The sequence below is a fragment of the Taudactylus pleione genome, unplaced genomic scaffold (assembly GCF_031769625.1).
Source record: "Taudactylus pleione unplaced genomic scaffold, aTauple2 ptg000043l, whole genome shotgun sequence".
NCBI classification, from domain to species: domain Eukaryota; kingdom Metazoa; phylum Chordata; class Amphibia; order Anura; family Myobatrachidae; genus Taudactylus; species Taudactylus pleione.
The window spans coordinates 6,305,373-6,329,740 of record NW_028284445.1 but is presented as its reverse complement, the minus strand read 5'-3'; the positions used below and the strand labels follow the sequence as shown (position 1 = coordinate 6,329,740).

General features: G+C 41.0%; 1 protein-coding gene across 5 annotated transcripts in view; it reads right to left on the bottom strand.

Annotated features, from left to right (window-relative positions):
- DCLK1 (doublecortin like kinase 1) overlaps positions 1-24,368 on the bottom strand; it is a 454,917-nt gene that overhangs the window by 33,395 nt on the left and 397,154 nt on the right. For 4 of the 5 annotated variants that reach the window (XM_088460208.1, XM_088460210.1, XM_088460211.1 and 1 more), the window contains 5 exons: positions 19,709-19,842; positions 16,700-16,777; positions 15,943-16,039; positions 15,278-15,358; positions 10,013-10,126 (listed from right to left, as the gene is read on the bottom strand). In XM_088460208.1, the coding sequence (XP_088316334.1) occupies positions 10,013-10,126; positions 15,278-15,358; positions 15,943-16,039; positions 16,700-16,777; positions 19,709-19,842 (504 nt within the window). The remainder of the gene's footprint in view (positions 1-10,012; positions 10,127-15,277; positions 15,359-15,942; positions 16,040-16,699; positions 16,778-19,708; positions 19,843-24,368) is intronic. The other variant, XM_088460209.1, reaches the window with a different exon arrangement.

Below are 24,368 nucleotides of genomic sequence, written 5' to 3'. Positions count from 1 at the left end.
ATCATGTCAGTGTAAAAACCTCCCATGTCACATGTGCCATGACGCTACTTTGTTAATTATGCACTCCCATAATCCGTATTCACTCCCATAAAACGCTGTTCGCATAATTAGGCACGCCTGCGTTCGGATCTCCACTCCCCCGTTTTCAAGCACCTTCCCCTGTTACCACCCACAAACGCCTCCATCTGTCACTCAAACTACCGACCTGGCTGTGTTCAAGGAGAGAGAAATTTCTGATCGTAGCGGCTAGTTTGCGCACGCGCATTGCGAACTTTACTCATGCGCAGTATAGCGAACATCAGTGGCGTACGACCGTGCGGCCGCTTCGACCGACTCTGAATGAGGTCCTATATATCTAGAGTAAATTGGATGAACTCTCCTTGCACAAATTAGTAAATACATTTTAGCTTTTTAAATTTGCTAGTTTACAGTTTTAATTGTAACAATTCTGAGATACAATTATTTTGAAGTTACATTTTAGTTTACATATTTCCAGTATCACAATTTCCAGTACCTGCTCTAAATGCTAAAAAAAAATGACTCAGATGAATATTTGTACTGGAATAAAAAGATATCATTATTTGTAAATTAGTTAATATTTTTCCAACTTTTTAATTGAGTGACAAGTGGAGATAATATATGATGAGCGGTAACATGAAAAACTGCTTACGTCTTATTGGTGCCAACTGCTCCTAATTATATGGTAGTGTAAATGACCGTTAATATCTAAACATGATACAGCTCTTTGAACTTGTAAAAGATTTTACAAGTTCAAAGAGCTGTATCATGTTTAGATATTAACGGTCATTTAAGAACTTCAATATATGCAGGTGCCAATATACGCAGGTGCCAATATATGTAGGTGCAGGTGCCAATATACGCAGGTGCCAATATATGTAGGTGCAGGTGCCAATATTCGCAGGCGCAGAAAACATTTATCATTGCATAATTATACGTATTAGTGCTACTCAGGTAAGGGCGGATTGGCCACAGACCTGGTAGGGTATTAGAAGGTGGCCGCATCAAGATACACTGGTATTTTTAAATGTATTTTTAAATGCTGCACTACTGGACACAGCAAGCCCTTGCAGCCATAGAGTATGCTGCCATTTGTAGATAAGCACCAGCATACCCATGGCAGCAAAACCATACTGGCCCATAGAGAACAGCATTTAGGCGTATAATAAAGTGAAAAATATGGGGTTTGTGGGAGTGTTTATTTAAATTAAAAGACTTTTAATTCAGTGTTTTTGTTGTGCAACTGTAATATGTGACACTAAAGATCCCTGCCGGCTTGTAGTTCTAGGGATTGCTGGGACCAGTAGTGCCACCTATTAAAATACATATTTTTTACATATTACAACAATTACCTGGTTTGGTCTTTTAATTCCAGTAATGTGGAATTTTAATTTTAAAAAATTTAAAAAATAGATTACATTTCTTATAAAAATGCTTAATGCGGAAAACAAATCAACGTTTTATAATATTGATATGTTACTGTGGTCCTGAGATGGTGATAACAGAACTGGGATTGTGGCAAACATTAGAAAAGCAAACATTAGGAAAGCCCCTCTAGATGTCCTGCTTTTGCCTGTGTGAATCCAGCAGAACCCTCCAATGAATGTGGAATGTACATTATTAGGTTACACTGAAGTTGGTAAATTGTACATATACAGTTATTTGCACCAGCAGTGACTGTTTTTTAGAAGTAAAAGCTACTGCTTCTGACATTGCCTGAGTTTAACAGATTCACATTTGCCACAAGCAGCTGATTTCTAGAACAAAAATAGCTAAAAGTGATCAGTCAAAACTTTGCTTAGATAACCTATTAGACTATATGCAGACTAGTCATTTTACTAGGTAACATTCAGGACAAGATGCACGAAGCAGCACATCCGAGATGCTGTACATTACGCCACTTATCAGTTACATGCCAGTGATAATATCGATGGTATGTACCTAGAAAATCGCAAAGGTCAGTTCTCCCGATAAGACCCAGAAGTCCCTCTGGCATCCTTCTGCGCATGTGCCGTGGGGGGTGCTGGGAAGGATCCGATTGGATGCCTCTCAGGGGGAAGTGCGAAAAGAAGCCCGTAGGCTTCTATTGGGTAACGCCATCTAAAATGACATTACCCACCGGGTCCATGTGGAATGCGATACATTCCGGAGCTTGGTACATATGGAAATGTGGCCAACACTCAGAAACGGGGGTTTTCGTAGTTTTGACCGTATTTCAGCTTTTAGTACATCTCACCCTCAGTGCTGGTTTACTTTACACATGTTGGACAAATTGATGAAAACGCATGAAAAATTATGCCTTGGTGGAGTGCCTTATCCTTGTCGTTTAAATACTAACAATTGGCAGCTTAGAAAAGCCATTGTTAGTAAATATACCCCTAAGTCTCTCTAAGGCAGCGTGCATATGGAGCAATTTTAATATCTGTAGAACGCTAAAGTCTGATGTTTACTTAATGCAGCTGAGTCCCTGTAAAGCGAAGTTACTAAGGGCCCTATTTATCAATATTATTTTGACAAAAAAAAATTGAAAAAGGATGTTTTTACCCCCTTTTCACATTATTTTAGTATCACATACATTTATTAAAGGGCAATTAGAGTAGTTTTCATGAAAAACTACTCTATGCCCTTTACTTTGCATAGTTTTAGTATGCAGATTGCATTTCCCATACTTGTAATGGGAAATGTGATCTGCCTGAGATTTACTAAAAACATTTTTTACAATATAAGTGGGAAAGCCCTGTAATAATACTGCCATCTTCAGATGGCGTTATCAGGGCTTTCCCATGGTCCACCGACTGCTGCTCTGCTCTGATAGTCAGAGCAGGGCCAGGAGCCAGCCACTGTAATCAGCTGTGTGGGCTAAATAGAACACAAGCTGATCACGAAAAAAAAAATTGTTTAAAAAACAAAACACTTACCTGGTTGCAGGGACCAGAGATCGGTACTCCGGTGAGGTCCTCTGGGGCTCCAGTAACCTGGTCTCTGGGCTCCTGCACTGTGACTACGGTCAGCTGCTGCATAGAACCAGGGGCCCCAAGAGGGGGCGGGAGCTTGTACTAATTACCCGGGCCTGGGCTGCTGGAGGCCCCCGGCGGGGGCCTGGTTACGACGCCGCTCCCAACTCCCTCCTACCTATCAGCAGCCCTGCACACGCTGCTGTGTGCTGGGCTGCAGTGGGAGACTGCTCACTGCTGCTGAGCAGCAGCAGCAGTCTCCTCTGTCTGTGGGGGGGAGCGATCACACTGATCGCGTCCCCCCCCTCGATTTGCGCCGGACTGAGGGGCTCACAACACCCCTCTCCCCGATGCTTTGCACCACTGCACAAAGTTTGAGCCAGAAGACCAGCTGGCCGGAGCCCCAAAGGGAGGACTTCATCGGCGCACCGATCACCAAGGTAAGTATAAGCGCGGGGGAGGGGTGGTCGCATTGGTGAGTGGGCAGTTCATGCCCGGACACATTCTCAATGTATTTTTTGAGGAAAATACAGTGAGAAGACTGCAGAGGGGATTCACGGGGACAGAGCTTTATCACAAGCTCTGTCCCTGCAAGGGATTGTTGATAAATTCCTGTGACATTTCCTAAATTTGCAATGTGAATTTATGTGAAAATATCACACTACAACCACATTTGAAATGCAGATTGTAGTAAATAGGGCCCTAAATCTCTACGAAGTTGCACACGTGAGACACAGGACTGGATCTTAAGCGTAATCAGCATTTTCTCGCAGTTGAAATCCATTCCTGCATTCCGCAGGTACTTTCCCAATGAGACCCATTGACCCTATTTGCAATGATGGTAGAAGCAGGTGGCTGAACATACCTGACTGAACCTTAGCACAGTAAGAACCAGGGATTCATTTCTGATATGAAATGTATTACCATAAAATATGAAGCTAAAGGATATTTCAAGTATTTCTGTAACCTGGTGCTGGGCATTCTACTCTGCATAACTCCCCTAAAACTCACCACTGCCACTGACAGAGGAGCAGCACAGCATATATTCTATACATATATATTAATTTACTTTTAAATCCAGGGTAGTGTCCTGTAAGCAATGTCACAAAAAACTTTGTAAATATTAATATAATGCTTTTCTCCCTCTTTTATTGATCAGGAATCTCCACCTGCACTTGCTTCACTACAGTGTGTGTGTACAAGATTTACTAAATGGCAGGTTTGCCGGGGTTCAAAAACCAATTTGTAATGTTCATGATCAAAATCACTGTATTTACTAAAGGTAATTTGGACCATCTAAACTGAGCCCTGCATCCATGGGAAACCCTGATCTTGCCACAAACTCACCGTAAAGCTGCTAGAATCTGTGCAGAGTTCTATATTTTTGTAAAAAAAAAAAGAAAACTAATAAAAAATAAAAAAACAGCTTGACGTCTCCCTGAAGATTGATAACCAGCACTAGGCGTTGAAGCTTAGGCTGGTAATGGAAAAATCTGGAGGGACAAAGATCATGGGTTCCCCCCTTAATTTTCCACTAACCAGCATTATGCTTTACCAGCAAGGGCTGGTGGCATTATAGCACGGGGTCCTTCAACCATAGTTGCCAATCAACCCTGGTAATCTGTGCAACTGTTTACACAAATATGCCTGTCAAAGGCTACTAATGTTTTTGGGTGACTTTGCAGCAAATTTGAGATGACTTTTAAAATCCGCTGCTTAGTAATTGCTGAATATTGTTTTAACTCTAGTGGGGAAAATCATAATGGCACTTTTTGGTTTTGCTGCGTTTTGCAGCGGCAGGATTCAGTATAGTAAATGGCAGGATGCAGAACCACTTGGAAATCAACGCAATCGCCACAAGGATTTCAAACCTGCAGCTTAGTAAATTTCCCCTATATCTCCAAAAGAGTCTTGCGCAGCAGTCAGGTCTTCGCTTGGCGATATATCATTCTCCACTCAGTAGACTAGGCTCAAACTACCCAGTAACAGTCATTTCAGCAAATTAGTGTTTGCCACTTAGTGAAAAATGAAATGTTGAAACAGAAGAAGAAAAGCTACAATGATGATAGGGCAGGTTCCAATAATAAAATTGCAAATCTGTAAACTTTAGTGCAAATAAGCTACACAAAACAGATAAAATAATGTTCTCTATAACGCTATCTTTACATGTTAATACACATAATAGACATAATGGACAGTATTTGTTATAAAAGTGTCCCTTTAACGTTTTAGAGAGAATTTAGCAACAATATGGTCATCAGGAGTAAAAATAAAAATACATCTCAGTTATGCTGGCAGGGTAATATATACAGCTATATGGGGATAACAAGTAGCAAAAAGTAATATATATAAAAAAAAGAATATAAAATGCATATTTGGTTGGTTAGGAAGTTGGGAAGGAATCGCCTAATCCCTCTCATGGGCAAGCGTGCTGGCGGTCCTCTATCACAGAGTGCTGTTGCCTTTCATAGTTATCCATGTGAGCAATGACAACATAATACATAATGAGCAATGAGCAGAGAATATGCCATGTGCATGTGTGCAAAGTATAGCTTGGATAAAAATTGCTGAAAAGCATGCAAGTAATATAATGGGCATAGTACTAAGGTAAGTAGAAAGCCAACAACTAAAAATAAAATAATGAAAACAGGTAAATTTCATGCTTCCATAAGTAAAATAAAAAGCATAGTTAATAAATAATTATGCTGAACCTACTAAAAGACAGGATTAATACTTTTGGCCCACAGTCAACAAAAGGTAACAGTAATATCACATTTATCATTGATAAATCAGCAGCCAGGGGGCAACATCCAATGTTTGTTATCACCATTTAATAGAAGCTAGGGGGGTATATTTACTAAAGTGAGTGTTTTTAGAAGTGGAGATGTTGCCCATAGCAACCAGTCAGATTCTACTTATCATTTATCTAGCACCTCTAGAAGATAATAGCTATAATCTGCTTGGTTGGACAACAACTCCACTTATAAAAACTCTAACTTTAGCAAATATACCCCCTAGATGTTATAAATCGTAATACAGTTTTGGGCAACAGTTCTTCAAGAGCTTCAATTACTGCTCTTCGATCCCCAGTTCCCTCTAAGAAAAGTGATGTGGAAATAAAATAGTTAAAAACTGGAACGTTGCAGCAAGCTCTCGATGCAGTCATTCTGGGTGAAGGAAGATGTGATGAGCATAAGCTTTTAACTCGTTCATTTCCAAATGGCTCAACTTGATGGAAATATTCATTCTGCAGCTTTATTCAAAGTGGCAGTGAAATCAAAGCTCCTGCACCCGGCATTCTGTGATTAGACCATGATGTGATTTCACCGTCAGGCTTTGAAGATGGTGACAGATCACTAGAGTTGTTTGCAATGCCTTTAATGCATGTGTTTGATTTTGGAATCATTTGTAGACCAGTGCAGAATTATTGAATGTTTCCCAGAGGTTAATATTAGAGATGTGCGGGTTCTATTTTACTCTGTTCTTTTCGCCCAAATTATCACAAGTTTGGATTAGTTCGGATTTATTTTATTGGCTATCCAAACCATGTGATAGCCGATAGCCAATAAGATGCCGTTTTTGAGATCCGAACATATCCAAGTAAATCCGAGTAAAACCGAGCCCGCACATCTCTAGTTAATATAGTGGATTTATTTTGTGCTTGGACTGTGTGAAAACATTATGCAGGCGCTCTCATACTGTTGGGGGAGCTTGCAGCTTAATCTTCTCATAAAAGCTAACTTGTAGCCCTCATGTGCTCCAGGGTCACACAAGGCCCATGGACAAATTCTTGCTTCTATGTTGAGAATAAAGCAAAAAAGAAAAACCAAAGGAACAAATTTGCACCTTGGCAAAACCATGTTGACCTGCGGCTGGGGCTAATATAAAATGTGAGATTTACTCCTTTTTTTCCCTTTGTTACAGCTCTGAATCAGTCCCTGCGGCCATAGCTCTACTACATCTTGTTAATATGAAGTTAATGAAGTCAAGAACAAAGAGCCAAGAAGTCCATTTTGAATGGTCAGTGAATTGCTCCGTGTGCTACATGTGTATGCAGTCAGTCTCTCATCTATGGTACTATAGGCATGTGCAGAAGCCAGGAACAGGTGGTGCCGCTTCGGCACTTTCCCCTCCGCCGGGTCATGGACTATCCTGTCACCCCCCTACCACCGGGACAAACACTACTCACCTGGTTGGCCAGGTGAGTAACGTATGTCCCACAGGGAGGGGGAGGACAGGACAGGGTAGTCCATGACCCGACGGAGAGTAGTCCACCTGTGCCGGCTTCTGAACACGCCTATGTATGCTACCTAATCCTATTTGTTCTCAGACATGTGAAAGGGAAACCTCAGCAATGTTCCATACAAATTACCATGGTAGCACCTAATACCTAATTCAGAGCACTGCTCATTGTCAATATTTATCCATATAGACTTTATTCCTGTTCATTCACAGAAAAATCAGTGTACAGTGCTATGATCAGATAGATAAATGAGAGACGCAGGAGCAGATCGCGGCTGCAAAACATTTTTCTAAGTGACATCTACAACCTGGAACTCATTGCTGTTACGATTTAGTGGGCCTGCATTACCACTGCAAATGTCATGCTACAGTACAAACATGTTCTCGCTGCACAGTGGAGTGAAAATAATATTAATGCACTTGATTTATCGCATATATTTTGAAAAGATTTCTAATTAATTTTCTTGCTGTAAAACAAATGACACTAATCTGACCTTTTCCCTCGGGGGGAAAACAGTTGAAGTATTTGACAAATTTTGTTGGCCAGACTAAACGTTTTTAATGGATGTAACATTTGAACACGTTGCCTAGGCTGGGTGACTTTTATTATTACTGGGAAGATTCTGCAAGTGGCAAGATACTATACTGCCTATAGTTATCTCCTTTATTTATAAAGAATCAGTGGCATTTATGTGCATTCTGATACATAGGGCATGTCCAATTAGCCACATTTAACGGCTTTATCCCCCCGATAAGTTTTCATTTCTGAGAAATTTTGGGGGAAAATAGTTATCGCGACATCCTATTAGCTGCGGTTTTTGCATACGTGAAAGCTGTATAGGATTATCACAAATCACTTATCACCATCTCTGAGAAGGTAAAAATGTTGGGACTTGGCGCAGAACCCCTTGGACACTCCCCTTAATGACTAATTAGGTAAAAAAACATATTTTAATTAGCTTAATTTGGCCAATCATGACGTGTCATTTTTGGGGTGAAAAAATAAAAAATGTTGGAAAATGGGTTTAAAGTAGTGGGTCAGTTATTTTGGGGGCTTCATGGATGGGACATTGAAGGTGGCTGTGCCAGATGTTTTGTTAAAATATTTAAAAGTGCCCTAAAATTACACAAAAATATACTTTTTATTGTTCCCCTAATTTAACTACAGCATTTATTTTGCCCCCAAAAAACTTGCTTTCTATCATTTTGTCACTGTTATAGAAAAATGCATATAACAGCAGTTTGACACTATATAAGAACTAGGGATGTGCAGGCTCGGATAGGTTCGAGTTTGCACGTTGAGTTCGGATTTTTCCCTCCAAAAAACGGAACAGAAAGAGGCTAAACGTCATCTTACATGGACGAACATCATCATTCCTGGACTTTTGTCCAGGAATAATGATGTTCGTCCATGTAAGATGACGTTTAGCCTCTTTCTGAGTTCCGTTTTTTTGGAGGGAAAAATCCGAACTCAACGTGCAAACTCGAACCTATCCGAGCTTGCACATCCCTAATAAGAACCCGACACACTTCTATAGTATTCCCTAGTTTACCTTTTTGGTGGGATTTCACCTGTGCTGTTTGCCGGTCTTCAATGCAAGTATCAGCAGGCGAATGTGTTGTTGCGCCCTTTGCAATACAATTGCCCGATAAACAGGAGTGCGCAAATGTGAAAAGCGGCAAATCGGGCAAACTTAATATTATTGCGGCTAATTGGATATGGCCCATATGCAAATGTCAGAATGGCCCTACATACGTTAATAATGAGCATCCTTACACTTTCCAGCTATCTCATGGCGCCCAGAGCGCCAAACACATGAGCAGTACGGCGGATGGCTGCTCAACGCTGACGTACGCATAATATACTGTAGGTACATTTATAAAATAGTGCTCTCTCTAGCTTACAGTATGTAATGTTTATTTATATGAAATATTTAGTGAATAGCCATATATGAAACATGTAAAACTACAACTACACAATTAGAGTAATAGCTGACTGACAGTAATGAATCCTAGTTGGCATTTCACTAAAATAATGTGTCTTTAAAGAAAATAGAATTTTATATACATCTTGAATTAATGTATGCAGCAATTGCCCTGTATTTCTGGCTATGTCTGTAACATAACTATTTTGTTTCCTAATTCATAACTTTCCTTGAAAATTATAACAAGCCTTAAAGTGTTCACATCGTCTGTATAGAGAAGAGCGAGACTTTTTGTCAGTTGAACCAATACACAAAATGCCTCAATAATGTCACTGGATTGATAGGTTGCATTCAGATCTGCAGAATATGTTGGAACATTATATAAAAGTAAAATTATATGATAATAGCAGTAATAAATAATAACAATAATAATAATAATAATAATAAAGCTTTTAAGCAAACTAAATGGCTTCCGCCACTGCATGAAAATTAATACATGAACAACAACATATGTGTAGTGAATAAGATGATAAAAGAGTTTTTGGGGTAATTTTACTTGTTAATAATGTAACAGTAACACAGGTTTATCTGCATCTATCTGCTACGTCTACTTTTATGCATAGAAAACAATTTTTGTACTTTTTAAAGCATATTAATGTATTAGCTATGTTCATATTTACATGCTGTAATGCCTCAGCCCGAAGACCATGTGTGAAGACTGACTTTTGTTGTATGCAAAAGAAGAGATTATTATTAAATGTTCTCATTGCACAAATTTTGATTTGTAAGTTCTCAAAACAATGACTTAAGTTAATATAAAGGATAAAGTGACTATGGAGGCTGTAAGGGAAGATGTAGAGTTAGTATGCTTACTGCGATGACGGAGACTCCGGCGGTAGTGCTGTTGGGTTTAGGACCAGTGTTGAAATGTTTCTTTATTTTTCCAGCCACCGATAATGGGTATTCATTTTCTGGCAGACCATCGTCCTGCAGGAACAGGATCATATATATATTATAAATATATATAGTAAACTAATAAAAACCATAAATCACTACAAAGGGGACAACTGAGACAAACATTTTTATTTTACAAGCTACAAAGGGTGATTATGTCTGCACTCTGCTTATGTGCTTATGTAAATGAGCAGAAGTGTTTATCAGTATCTGTTTTTACCTTGAGAACTTGATGAGGCAGCATGGGGTTGGGTACTGGATCCCAACGGTCAGGATCCCAACACATTTCTCTAAGTATTATAAACCTCACCCTAATCCATCCCTCCCGGCCTAACCCTAACCCTCATGTCCTGCAGCCTAACCCTAACCCTCCCATCCCGTAGCCTAGTCCTAATCCACCCCTTCCGCAGTCTAACCCTCCCCTCCCACATCCTAACCCTCCCCTTAGTGCCTAACCCTAACCCTCCTGTCCCGCAGCCTAACCCTAACCCTCCCCTCCCGCAGCCTAACCCTGACCCTTCCCTCCCCTCCCACAGCCTAACCCTAACCCTCCCCTTAGTACCTAACCCTCCTGTCCCGCAGCCTAACCCTAACCCACCCCCTAGTGCTTAACGCTAACCCTCCCCCTAACCCTAATACTTACCTCCGCAATCTGTCTGTATTCTGACAGTCGGGATGCAGCTGTCTGTATTGTGACCGTCGGTATCCTGACTGTTGGGATGCCGACTACATACTCTCAGCATGAATATAGTAAGAAGGCATATGATTACTGAATGGTGCAAAAAATAAAAATAATTGTGCACAAGTAGGAGCACCTTGTGCCTGATATTCCACCTTAATAAGTGGATGGTAGATTTAACACTTGATGCAATAATAAAGGTCTCTTATATGCACGCAGGTATTCTATAAGTGTGTGTCTCTGTAGTAAAGTTCAGTGATCAGGAAGTCGGCACCCCATACCTCCATGACTCACTCTCTTACCCGCTCCTTTCCTATCTATCTCTATTACCACTACTACTACAGCTGCTGCTACCACTATTACTACCGCTAATACTACAACTACAGATACTATCACCCCACCTACTACCACATGTATCTCTACTACCACTACTACAGCTGCTACTACCATTACTACTACTACAGCTGCTACTACCACTACCACAGCTGCTACTACCACTACTACTACACTACAGATACTACCATCCCACCTACTACCACATCTATCTCTACTACTACCACTACAGCTGCTACTACCACTACCACCACTACACTACAGATACTATCACCCCACCTACTACTACATGTATCTCTACTACCACTACTACACTACAGATACTACCACCCCACCTACTACCACATCTATCTTTACTACCACTACTACAGCTGCTACTACCACTACTACTACAACTACAGATACTATCACCCCACCTACTACCACATGTATCTCTACTACCACTACTACAGCTGCTACTACCATTACTACTACTACAGCTGCTACTACCACTACCACAGCTGCTACTACCACTACTACTACACTACAGATACTACCACCCCACCTACTACCACATCTATCTCTACTACCACCACTACAGCTACTACCACCACTACCACCACTACACTACAGATACTATCACCCCACCTACTACTACATGTATCTCTACTACCACTACTACAGCTGCTACTACCATTACTACTACTACAGCTGCTACTACCACTACTACAGCTGCTACTACCACTACCACTACTACAGCTGCTACTACCACTACTACTACTACACTACAGATACTACCACCCCACCTACTACCACATCTATCTTTACTACCACTACTACAGCTGCTACTACCACTACTACAGATACTACCACCCCACCTACTACCACATCTATCTCTACTACCACTACAGCTGCTGCTACCACTACTACACTACAGATACTACCACCCCACCTAGTACCACATCTATCTCTACTACCACTACTATTACTACTACTACTACTACAGTTGCTACTACCACTACTACACCACAGATACTACCACCTCACCTACTACCAAATCTATCTCTACTACCACTACTACTACTACTACAGATACTAACACCCCTACTACCACATCTGTCTCTACTACTACTACTACAGCTGCTACTACCACTACTACTACAGCTGCTACTACCACTACCATTACTACACTACAAATACTACCACCCCACCTAGTACCACATCTATCTCTACTACCACTACTACAGCTGCTACTATTACTACTACTACTACAGCTGCTACTACCACTACCACTACTACACTACATATACTACCACCCCACCTAGTACCACATCTATGTCTACTACCACTACTACAGCTGCTACTATTACTACTACTACAACGACAGATACTACCACCCCACCTACTACCACATATATTTGTACTACCACTACTACAGCTGCTACGACTACTACTACAACTACAGATACTACCACCCCACCTACTACCACATATACTACAGCTACTACTGCCACTACTACTATTAGTGCTACTGCTATCACTACTACTACAGCTACTGCTACTACTGCCACTACCAATACTAGTGCTACTGCCACTACTAGTGCTACTACTACAACTATTACTACAACTACTGCTACTACCACTACTGCCACTACTATTACCACTACTACAGCTACTGCTACTACTGCCACTACTACCACTACTAGTGCTACAGCTACTACTGCCACTACTATCACTACTAAAGCTACTGCTACTACTGCCACTACTACCACTACTAGTGCTACAGTTACTACTGCCACTACTATCACCACTACTAAAGCTACTGCTACTACTGCCACTACTAGTGCTACTGCTACTACTATCACCACTACTACAGCTACTACTACTACTGTCACTACTAGTGCTACTGCCACTACTACTATCACCACTACTACAGCTGCTGCTACTAAAACTACTGCCACTACTATTACCACTACTACAGCTACTACTGCCACTACTACCACTACTAGTGCTACAGCTACTACTGCCACTACTATCACCACTACTAAAGCTACTGCTGCTACTGCCACTACTACCACTACTAGTGCTACAGCTACTGCCACTACTATCACCACTACTAAAGCTACTGCTACTACTGCCACTACTAGTGCTACTGCTACTACTATCACCACTACTACAGCTACTACTGCCACTACCAATACTAGTGCTACTGCCACTACTAGTGCTACTACTACAACTATTACTACAACTACTGCTACTACCACTACTGCCACTACTATTACCACTACTACAGCTACTGCTACTACTGCCACTACTACCACTACTAGTGCTACAGCTACTACTGCCACTACTATCACTACTAAAGCTACTGCTACTACTGCCACTACTACCACTACTAGTGCTACAGTTACTACTGCCACTACTATCACCACTACTAAAGCTACTGCTACTACTGCCACTACTAGTGCTACTGCTACTACTATCACCACTACTACAGCTACTACTACTACTGTCACTACTAGTGCTGCTGCTACTAAAACTACTGCCACTACTATTACCACTACTACAGCTACTACTGCCACTACTACCACTACTAGTGCTACAGCTACTACTGCCACTACTATCACCACTACTAAAGCTACTGCTACTACTGCCACTACTACCACTACTACTGCTACAGCTACTGCCACTACTATCACCACTACTAAAGCTACTGCTACTACTGCCACTACTAGTGCTACTGCTACTACTATCACCACTACTACAGCTACTACTGCCACTACCAATACTAGTGCTACTGCCACTACTAGTGCTACTACTACAACTATTACTACAACTACTGCTACTACCACTACTGCCACTACTATTACCACTACTACAGCTACTGCTACTACTGCCACTACTACCACTACTAGTGCTACAGCTACTACTGCCACTACTATCACTACTATCACCACTACTAAAGCTACTGCTACTACTGCCACTACTAGTGCTACTGCTACTACTATCACCACTACTACAGCTACTACTGCCACTACCAATACTAGTGCTACTGCCACTACTAGTGCTACTACTACAACTATTACTACAACTACTGCTACTACCACTACTGCCACTACTATTACCACTACTACAGCTACTGCTACTACTGCCACTACTACCACTACTAGTGCTACAGCTACTACTGCCACTACTATCACTACTAAAGCTACTGCTACTACTGCCACTACTACCACTACTAGTGCTACAGTTACTACTGCCACTACTATCACCACTACTAAAGCTACTGCTACTACTGCCACTACTAGTGCTACTGCTACTACTATCACCACTACTACAGCTACTACTACTACTGTCACTACTAGTGCTACTGCCACTACTACTATCACCACTACTACAGCTGCTGCTACTACAAAAGATACTGCCATCCCTCCTACTACCACATCTATCTGTACTACCACTACTACAGCTACTTCTACCACTACTACTATTATAATTACTTCTACAACTACTACTGCCACTTCTATTGCCACTATTGCTTCTATTATCGCTACTATTTTTGAATTGTCACTACTATTTCTACTGCCACTACAATTACCACAACTACTTCTACTACTATATTTGCCACCACTATTTCTACTGCCACTACAATTACCATTGCTACTTCTACTACCACTGCTGCAAGTGCTGCTACTACTTCTACTGCCACTACGATTAACACTACTGCCTCTACTACCGATGTTACTTCTACATCCACTACAATTATCAGTACTACTTTTATTTGCGATTTCACTTCTACTATTACAACAATAACTACAACTAGTGCTACACTTATCACTACCACTAATACATTAAAACTAGTATTTGTTAATAAAAGCTTTGAATTGAGAAATATGGCAGAAAAAGAGTTTTCTGTAAATCCCCAAAGGGACTATGCTGTATATTACAATTATTTTCATGGTAATGGGCTTCAAAAACTGAACAGTCCTCTATCTATTTGAAGAAATAAATAAAGCCCCCATCAGACTGGGGTAAGGTTATATATATAAGTACAAGAAGCAGCCACTGAAGATAAGCTGTATTTGCTAATGCTGTCCACATTTTATTTGTGAGACCTCTCTGTGAAATGATCTAGCACAGAAATGATTGCACTATACGATCAGTTTGTCCTGTCTAACTTCCATCTGACTTACATTAACCCATGGGTGTTCAAGAACTTGCAGAGCAGAAAACCGCTGGTCTACGTCTACCTGTAGCATCATGGTGATAAGTCCCTGTAAGAGAAGCAAGTGAAGGTGATCTGAATTCAGAGTTGTGTTTGTACAATGTTATTGATAATTGTACAGTGTTATACTGTTCTCACATCTGTAACAGAATCTGACCATTGTACATGATCACAATACATGTGACATTGTCCTTAGAAATCAGGGACCGCTGGTAACGATGAGGATGTGCAGAAGAACCAGTTACTGAGGAATCTGCAGCCTCTCATCAGCAAGACTCTACTTCTGTATAAAACATGCACTCTGACATATGAAGCATTTGTAGATCTTAGGGGTGTTTATTTAATAGGGTGCGATTCTGTGAACCTGCGAGATCTCCACGATGAGGCTATAGATTTAAAGCAACAATATTTCAAAGGCAAAACCAACCTGGTTTTCCTTTCTAGATTATTGTCACTTTAAATCTATAGCCTTAATCGCCGAGATCTCTCCAGTTTACTGAACTTATACAGTACTACATATACCCCCTAATACTGTACGCCATTTTTTTTCCAGTTCCAAACAATTAGTCTTTGCAGAAGCTAAAAGCTAAATGTATTTTTTCTCTTAAGCAGCATATGGTTTTTATATGTTACCTTGGCAGAATCAGAAACGTTGTCCCAGTAGGGGGATGGGAAATCCACCTGGCCCATTAAAATTTGATCAAACAGGACTTCCTGGTCATCTCCACTGCTGAAACAAACAGGCAGACAAGCACACGTTTTGTTCCCTTATAGAAGTAATAGTTATAAACCTAGTAATAACTGAGGTGTGTCTTGCGTGTGTGATCATCATACATAAACAAAAATGATCTAAGTAATAAACACACAGAGACAGTAATTGGACTTAAAAAGATTGGCTATTTAGTAAAGATATAGAATTGTATTGGCAAGAAAGGATGGTCCCTAAATAGTGCAGCCCGACAATGCAAACTCAACCAACAAACAGCTGAATTGCGGGTGCTATCCGCCCAGTGGGTGTCAAACCACATCATTAGGGGCAGGATGGGATGGGATGGGAGTGAGTCCACCAAACACACCAACTGGACAAGGGCTGATGATAAGCTGTACTTTCCCGCCAACACCAAATAGCTATAAATAAACCAGTACAACAATAGGGAAGGAAGGGTGGGAAATTTTCCTCAGGAAAGAGGCCCAAAGACTGCGATCAAGTGCATAAATAAACTACCTAAAAACCACACCCCTGATGCCTAATAGGTAAAAACAGTGCATGTGATCACCACTCAAGCCAGCCCACCAGCCTCCTGGTTTAAGCCACGCCAGACTCTTCTGTTATAGTCCTTATTATAGCCATACTTGTATTAAGGAAAGTGAGTGGGTATTTTACACATACCCACGGAATGGAGGAAAACCGCAAAGTAGGATGTAGGTAATGACACCAGCTGCCCAGATATCCACCTTTAAGCCATACCTGAAAAATAGAAATAAAAGTTATTTGCTAAACAATATATTTCAGTCTGTGGTTCCAAACATGCAAAAGTGTAATATTAGAAAATACAAATACCTGCACATAGTGGGCTGCCAATATGTATGAAATTGTAGGTTTACATCTCTGAGGCACATTATACAGCAACCATTTTGTGAGCTAAGGGCCTGATTCATTACGGATCGCAATATTGCGTACGCACACAGTTCAACTGCGATAGTATGCTAATTCATTGCAATTGCAATGCAAACTCAGCGCTACATAAGGACGCCCACTTTACATTGCACACATCTGTAATACTTATCAGAGTTGCAAAACCATCGGTACAATCAAGTACCATCACAGCCTCAGGCACACTTGCACAAGCTCTGACCTTACTCAGAAATTGCTAACAACCACTCACGCTATGAGACCTCACACTGCGTACGGTATCGCAGTGGCTAATATATACACGCCCCTGCAATGGCGTGCGAACACACTGGCACGCCTGTATTCGGCCAACAACCCCCCCGCCACCATCCACAAACGGCATTTCCTGTCAATCACTCTGCGATGGGTCTGCGTACTCACTGCTATTGCAGTCCCCATCGAAGCGGCTGGGACGCGCATTGCAATGCGTACGCATGTGCAGTGCAAAACAATCGGCCGACTGCGTGTGTATTCACAGTTGCGTACGGTAGTGAATCAGTCCCTAAGTTAGATATTTTGTGACAACCTGCCACTTCACTAGGGACCAGTGATATCATTGCACAACATTGCACAACAGCGGTGACACCAATTTGTGATGAATTGATAGACACAATTTGGGTCCCAGTGCACAAAATGCCTCTCTGTGGTGTGTAGGCTAAAAATATCACAGCACGGATAGGCAATCTTTCACCATTCTTTCCTGAGCTAAAGATTCCATGTTAAATGGAAACATTTACAAAAATGATAAAAATGGGATATCTGAAATGTTTGTAAATCTACAGTTTTGTGCAAAATAAAGACAAAAAATATATATATTTAAGGTAACACATTAAAATAAAACATGTAATAATACAAAATGTGTATACAATTGTCATGAGTTAACTAGAAACCAATTGGTCTCTATTTGTGTCAGTGAATGGATTTTTAGTGTATATAGCAGAGGTTCCCAAACCCGGGCATAAAGGCACCCCAACGGGTCAGGTTTTAGAGATATCCATGGTTGAGCACAGGTGGTTAAATCAAATTGACTGAGGTATTAATTAAGTCACCTTTGGTCAAGCATGGATATCCTTAAAACCTGGACTGTTAGGGTGCCTTAAGGACCAAGTTTGAAAACCTCTGGTATACATACCTCCCAACTTTGGAAGGAGATTAATTTCCCCCTACTTTCCTGCGACCCCCTACTTTCACTGCGGCCCGCGGGTGGGACGGCAGTGCAGTAGCTGAATAGCGGGACTGTCCCACTTCGGAAGTATAGGTAATTAGTGTTGCAAGATCAGGTCAAGGGATACCGTCTCCTGGGGTTCTCATGCAGCAGCCGATAAATAACACACCAGTCTAGTGACTTGCACTGTATCCGGAGCTTGTCTTATTTCGCAGGTATATATATATATATATATATATATATATACACACACACACTGTATGTATATATATATATATATATATATAAATATGTGTAAAAGAAAGAAAATAAACGGTAATTTACCTCAACTCAGGGGCTGCTGTTGTAACCCGATCATTTCTGTGGTCTCAGCTGAGGTGCAGTAAAAAGTCCCGGCTGGCACCTCACCTAACCACACAGATCAGCTGATCGGGTTACTAAACTAGTTCACCAATCAGAGATCCCTGGGTACAGACAAGATTATTTCTATTTATTTTCTATTATAAACATTTATCATCTTTATGTATGCAGCCTGTGTCCTCTCACACACAGGAGCATGCTCCATCTCCACACTCTGCACTGCCTTACTGGGCATGTGCAGAGTGTGCCTCGGGAAGTGAAGGCTTTCACTATTGCGAAGGCCTGATGCGGTCACATCGCTAGGACGGAGCTTTCTCGCAAGCTCTGTCCCGGCACCTCATTGTTGATACATCCCTGTTATAATATGGAATATCGAAATATGATATGAATCGATATTATGACATCATAATCGCATTTAAATGTAAATTGGTTTCCCAAATATAGGGGCAGATTCAATTAGTCGCAGGTTGTCCCTGGGACTAATTGCAGTCCAAAATCCCCACGGCGGGGAAAAGCTATTCAATTAAATAGCCTTTTCCCTGCACCGTAAAATCGGGACATGCCCGTAAACACATTGATTCCGCGTAAACTGCGGAATCAATGTGTTTTTTCCCCGCGAGCGAAGCCGAATAACGTGGATGTTACCTTGCACCACCAGGTGCTGCGAGGTAAAGTCTGACTGCGGGGAATGGCGCGCGGGATCTCGGGGACTCCCGCGCAAGGAATCCCCGGTAATTGAATTGGACTGGCGTAGCAATTAGCCACGGGGCTAATTGAATCTGCCCCATAGCCTTATCTTGTATTACATGATTGAAGTAGAAATACCTAATATATATTATACTGGAGACTGGAAGGAACATGTTTTAGTGGTCGCACTGACCTAATTTTATACATTTTATAGAACGTTGTCATTAAGCATTACAGAGGTCAAAGACGGTTGCTATGACAAATCTCGCCATCACATTTGAATAGTTAAATAAAATTACTCCATTGTATTAAATTGCACTTAATATCTTCTGTCTATTACATTTCAAAGTATATTTCAAATGATCTTATAAAACAAAACTGCTCAGAGTAACTGTGGAATTGCTTATTAATAAAAGAGCAATGCTCAGATAATGGATGTCTGTTTAGTGAATCACTCTTCTCTTTAGAAGTCATTACTCTTTTTTGAACTATTTTCAGAAACAAAAAAGTTTTACCCAGTCTCGGCAATTATTTCTGGAGCTACATATGTTGGGGTTCCACACACAGTGTAAAGAGGTCCATCAACCATGGTTGCCAGTCCAAAGTCTCCAAGCTTCAGAGATTTACTGCCATCCTGGTGTTCATACACCTAGAACAGAAACATAAGCCAACATTTAGCACCTATATAATATATTGTTACCTTTCTCCAATCATTAATGTATATTTTTAATATGTTCATTTTGTTATGTTTACTGTAAATTGTTACCAGCATGGAACCTATCACCATCTCACACCATTCCTTCTCTTTCTGTCACAGAGTGTTTATTTTCTTCTTTGTTATATAGACTGAGATGTATTAACCTTTTCTGTTGTTCCTCCAACGTAATTCATTGGGGAATACTTACAACAGTGGAAGAGGTATAGGGGTTTATTTACTAAACCTTTGATGGAGATAAAGTGAACGTCGATAAAGTCCCAACCAATCAGCTCCTAACTGTCATTTTTCAAACACAGCCTGTGACATGGCAGTTAGAAGTTGATTAGTTGGGACTTTATCTCAGTTCAACTTTATCTCCATCCAAGGCTTAGTAAATAGACCCCATATTTACTAAAGTGTGGGTTTTTAGAAGTGGAGCTGTTGCCCATAGCAACCAATCAGATTCTAGCTATTATCTTCTAAAAGTGCTAGATAAATTATAAGTAGAATCTGATTGGTTGCTATGGGCAACAACTCCACTTCTAAAAATCCTAATTTTAGTAAATATACTCATGTCTAAATGATAAATTGGGTGTTAATATAAATAACAACTCAAAAGTTTCATATACAGCAAAGAATAGTAAAAAAAACTTAAGCGTTTGAGGTTATGCCTTTAAGTGATCAACTGGATAATTAAATCACAGTTTCTGCTCTTTGAATCAATCATATGGAAGCTTAAAACCAAGTATCATCATTTTATTGTGTGCAAGATTTAACTATAGCATTCATGACCTACAATTCATAAAATTAGGTGTGATTACAAACACACCACACTGTTGAAGGACACCTCAGTAGACAGGGCCACCAAGACTTTGGGTGGGTCCCAGGGCCACCAAGACTTTGGGGTATGTTGCTGCTGGAGGGGGTGCAGCTTTGCATGGGGTGTGGCTACACCTTCCCTGCACTCTTGTGCGACCCCTAAAGAGGCCCAGACCTGGGTAATCTGTACCCGCTTCCCCCATTCCTCCTGGTGACCCTTACAGTAGAAGGCAGCTTACTTTAGGGACTAAATAGTTCCAAACCCCATCTAGTTAATTAACTTGCATCCTAGTGCTAACCATGTGCGCATCACATGTTCCTTAATAAGTAGTCATGAAATTGCTCGTGCTTTAATATGAATGGTCCTAGGGTTAGAGGGTACAGAGCCAGAAGTACAGCTATTGCATATGAGTCTAGTAACTCTAAAAAAATAAAAATTATAGAAATTAATGGGAAGTCAATCTCCCCTTTAAACCAAAATTTTCTAAAACTATCAAAGAAGATATATTGATAATTACTGAAGCATAAATCAAAGCATTTTTTACTTTAAAAGAAGAAAAGGAATGATGTATGTTCCAACTCATCCAGATAAAGAGCTCAGACCATGTGCTGCTGATTGCCAAAGCTCAGAATTCATGCTTGGCTTCACCTCCTGCTGGACAGACCTGTAGTGGCTCTCAGTAGTCATTCATTGGGATGTTTTTTGCATTATATCATGAAAATATAATAATTTTAATCAGGAGGAACAATTTCACAAGCTTATTCCAACTACACTGCTGTTAAAGCTTCAAGTATAATGGCTGGCTCATTATCTCTCTTCTTTATCCCAAATTAGCCCAAAACAACACATGTTAAACACATTGCAAGCCAGTGCAAAAGACACACCAGTTTGCATTGCCCTCCCAGCTACCCGACAAAAATCAACAAAAATCAGAAATTGCCATGTTCACAATTTGCCTTTCCCTGGCAGTGAGCACAAGATGCTGGAAACTATTAAGGAAATATTTCCCCACCCAGAATATATTATTACTTTAGTCTGTGAATCCTAATAGGGTAAATTATATTTTATATCTTAATTTTATATGACATCGTGTCATTGACATTTTAACTGTTGCCATAAATATTCTCAATTATATCAATTATAACAAATAGTACCACTAGTGTATAATAGTAGCAGAGTTGCTCAACTTTACTAGGCAAAATCTTATAAGCAACATATCTCACTAGAGATAAATGGGTCGATCAGATTATGGGGTCTATGTATCAAGCCTTGGAGAGAAATAAAATACCAACCAATCAGCTCCTATCTGTAATTGTAAAGGATGTGTTTGAAAAATGACAGTTAGGAGCTGATTGGTTGATACTTTGGCCCAGATTTATCAATGAGTGGCATGTTTGTTATCACTCATTAGTAATCTTACATGGAGCTGCAACCAATCAGCTCCTAACTGTCATGTGTTTGAAAAATGATAAGAGCTGATTGGTTTGAGTACCATTTAAGATTAGTAACGAGTGATAACAAGCACTCATTGATAAATCTGGGCCTTTATCCCTCTCCAAGGCTTAGTACATCTCCCCCTATGTAAATGTTTGTGGCTGGTAGATTTTAACCTACAATGTAAGAAACTGTGTTTCTTGTGTTTCTACGTATAAGAACACCGGAGCATGAGTAATATTCTTCAGCCATGTTGTCTTCGTGATGGTTAGGTTGAGATCCTAAATTTGCCCTATTTCCTCTTACATCTGTTCCTTGCTCTGTGCGTACAGTATAAGATCTTGGTGCTACTTTGCTTGTACAGTGCCTTTCTGCATCCAATTGCCCTTTGCATGGTTTCTGAGAGGGACTTGGTTGCCCAATCTAAGATCAGACAAGCTCTTTGTTGCACCTGTTGTTGTTCCTTACTCAGTCTGACTAATGTTGAATCATGTGTTTTCAGCAGTTCATCATGTACAGGAGTATTTGCTCTTATCCTCCTTGCCATCAGCCATTTGTGCTGGAGAGAAGTCCATTCTGTAGAGGTGCACTTTGGTAGATTAAGAGACTTTTGTAGAAACCTTCTGTAGCACCATGTGCTTTCTTCATTAGGTTCTTTACTAGAGATGTGCGGTTTGGTTCTCCAGTAACTGAATCCACCCGAATTTTGTGAATCCGTCAGATCCGAGTCACGGTTCTGATCTCCTGAGGAGAGTCTGACAGATCTGAGTCGCGGTTCTGATCTTCCCACGGTTAGTAATTCAGATTTTAAATCAGAATTTCGGACTGCAAAAATTACATAATTTAAGCTGTTTTTTAAAAACTTTATCAATTAAAAAAAAAAAAAAAAAAAACAGATCCAAAACCAAAACACTTGAGGGGGGTTTTGCAAAACCAAAACACGAAGATGAAGCCAGATCCAAAACCAAAACACGGGGGGCACATCTCTACTCTACAGTTTATAGTGGACTTTCCACCAATTCATTTGACCATGGACAGTTGGCACTTGGCGTAGTAGGAACAATATTCCCAATCAACAGCGCTGGAAAACTGAGGAGCAATGTCAGTGAACACTTCCATAGGAACAACATGTCTTGCTAAGACTGACCTCATGCAACTGATAACAGCACTACTAGTAGCCGTACTGTATATAGTATCTTTACCTCAGGGCAATTAGAGTAATAATCAGTCATGACCTTCAGGGCCATAGCTAGGGTAGTGCGGCCGGTGCCAGCGCACAGTGCACCACAGGTCAGGGGGCGCTGTTTGGGCCTGTCAAATTTCTGTTTATTATCATTCTCACTTGTAGCTTCGTCTTATTTCATCCCCAGCAGCTCCTGGCCTCCCCTATCTTTTCCCTGGCCCTTCCCCATGAGGCCATTGCCCTTTTATGGGTGCATTATGTCGCTTTGAAAAATGAGGGGGGCGCCAATGCTCTTTCTGGCACAGGGCACCAATAAGTCTAGTTACGGTTCTGATGACCTTATACATCTCCCCATTCCAATCAAATAAATCTGAACCACTTCCTTGTATGGCCTCTCTGGCACTGCATGAGGACTCAGCAGCTCGACTTGTTGCTTTGTGCTATACATAAGACATAGGGCCTAACTTAGAGATGTACGCAAGCCCGTCAGCCCAAGCAGGGCATAAGGGAGGGTGCTGTGTAGCCGGTTCCTCCATACAGGGCGGAATCCTCCAGGGTCCCCGGCCACACACTTCCTGGCTCCAGAGGTCTGCAGGAAGAGACCTCATGCAGTGGTGCGCGGTGCACCAAGAATGCCGGCGAAGGTTCCCACCTGCCCTCCACCTCCTGGATGGAAAGGTAAGCGCTCAGGGGCAGGAGGGGGCGGGGGGGAGCGAGAGGGGCGGCAGTGCTGCACAGGGCGCACTGCCGTCCAGACAAGGCGCTGAGTCCAAGACTGGTCTTTTGGATCGATATGGGATCAACCTCTCTGTATTTAATACAGAGAAATATCATAGAAATAATATTGATCTTCTCCAGGATCGATATAATTTTTACTCATGCGCAGTTGGGGAGTTAGGGAAAGGCTGTGCATTTTATGTCTTTCATAGATGATGTTAAACACCTGGGTTATGGTTCTGGTGTAGTCTCATTACAGATTAGGCAGCACTCATTCCAAGGGAATGCTGGAAATTTGCCTATATACTGAAGTGTAGCTGCCAA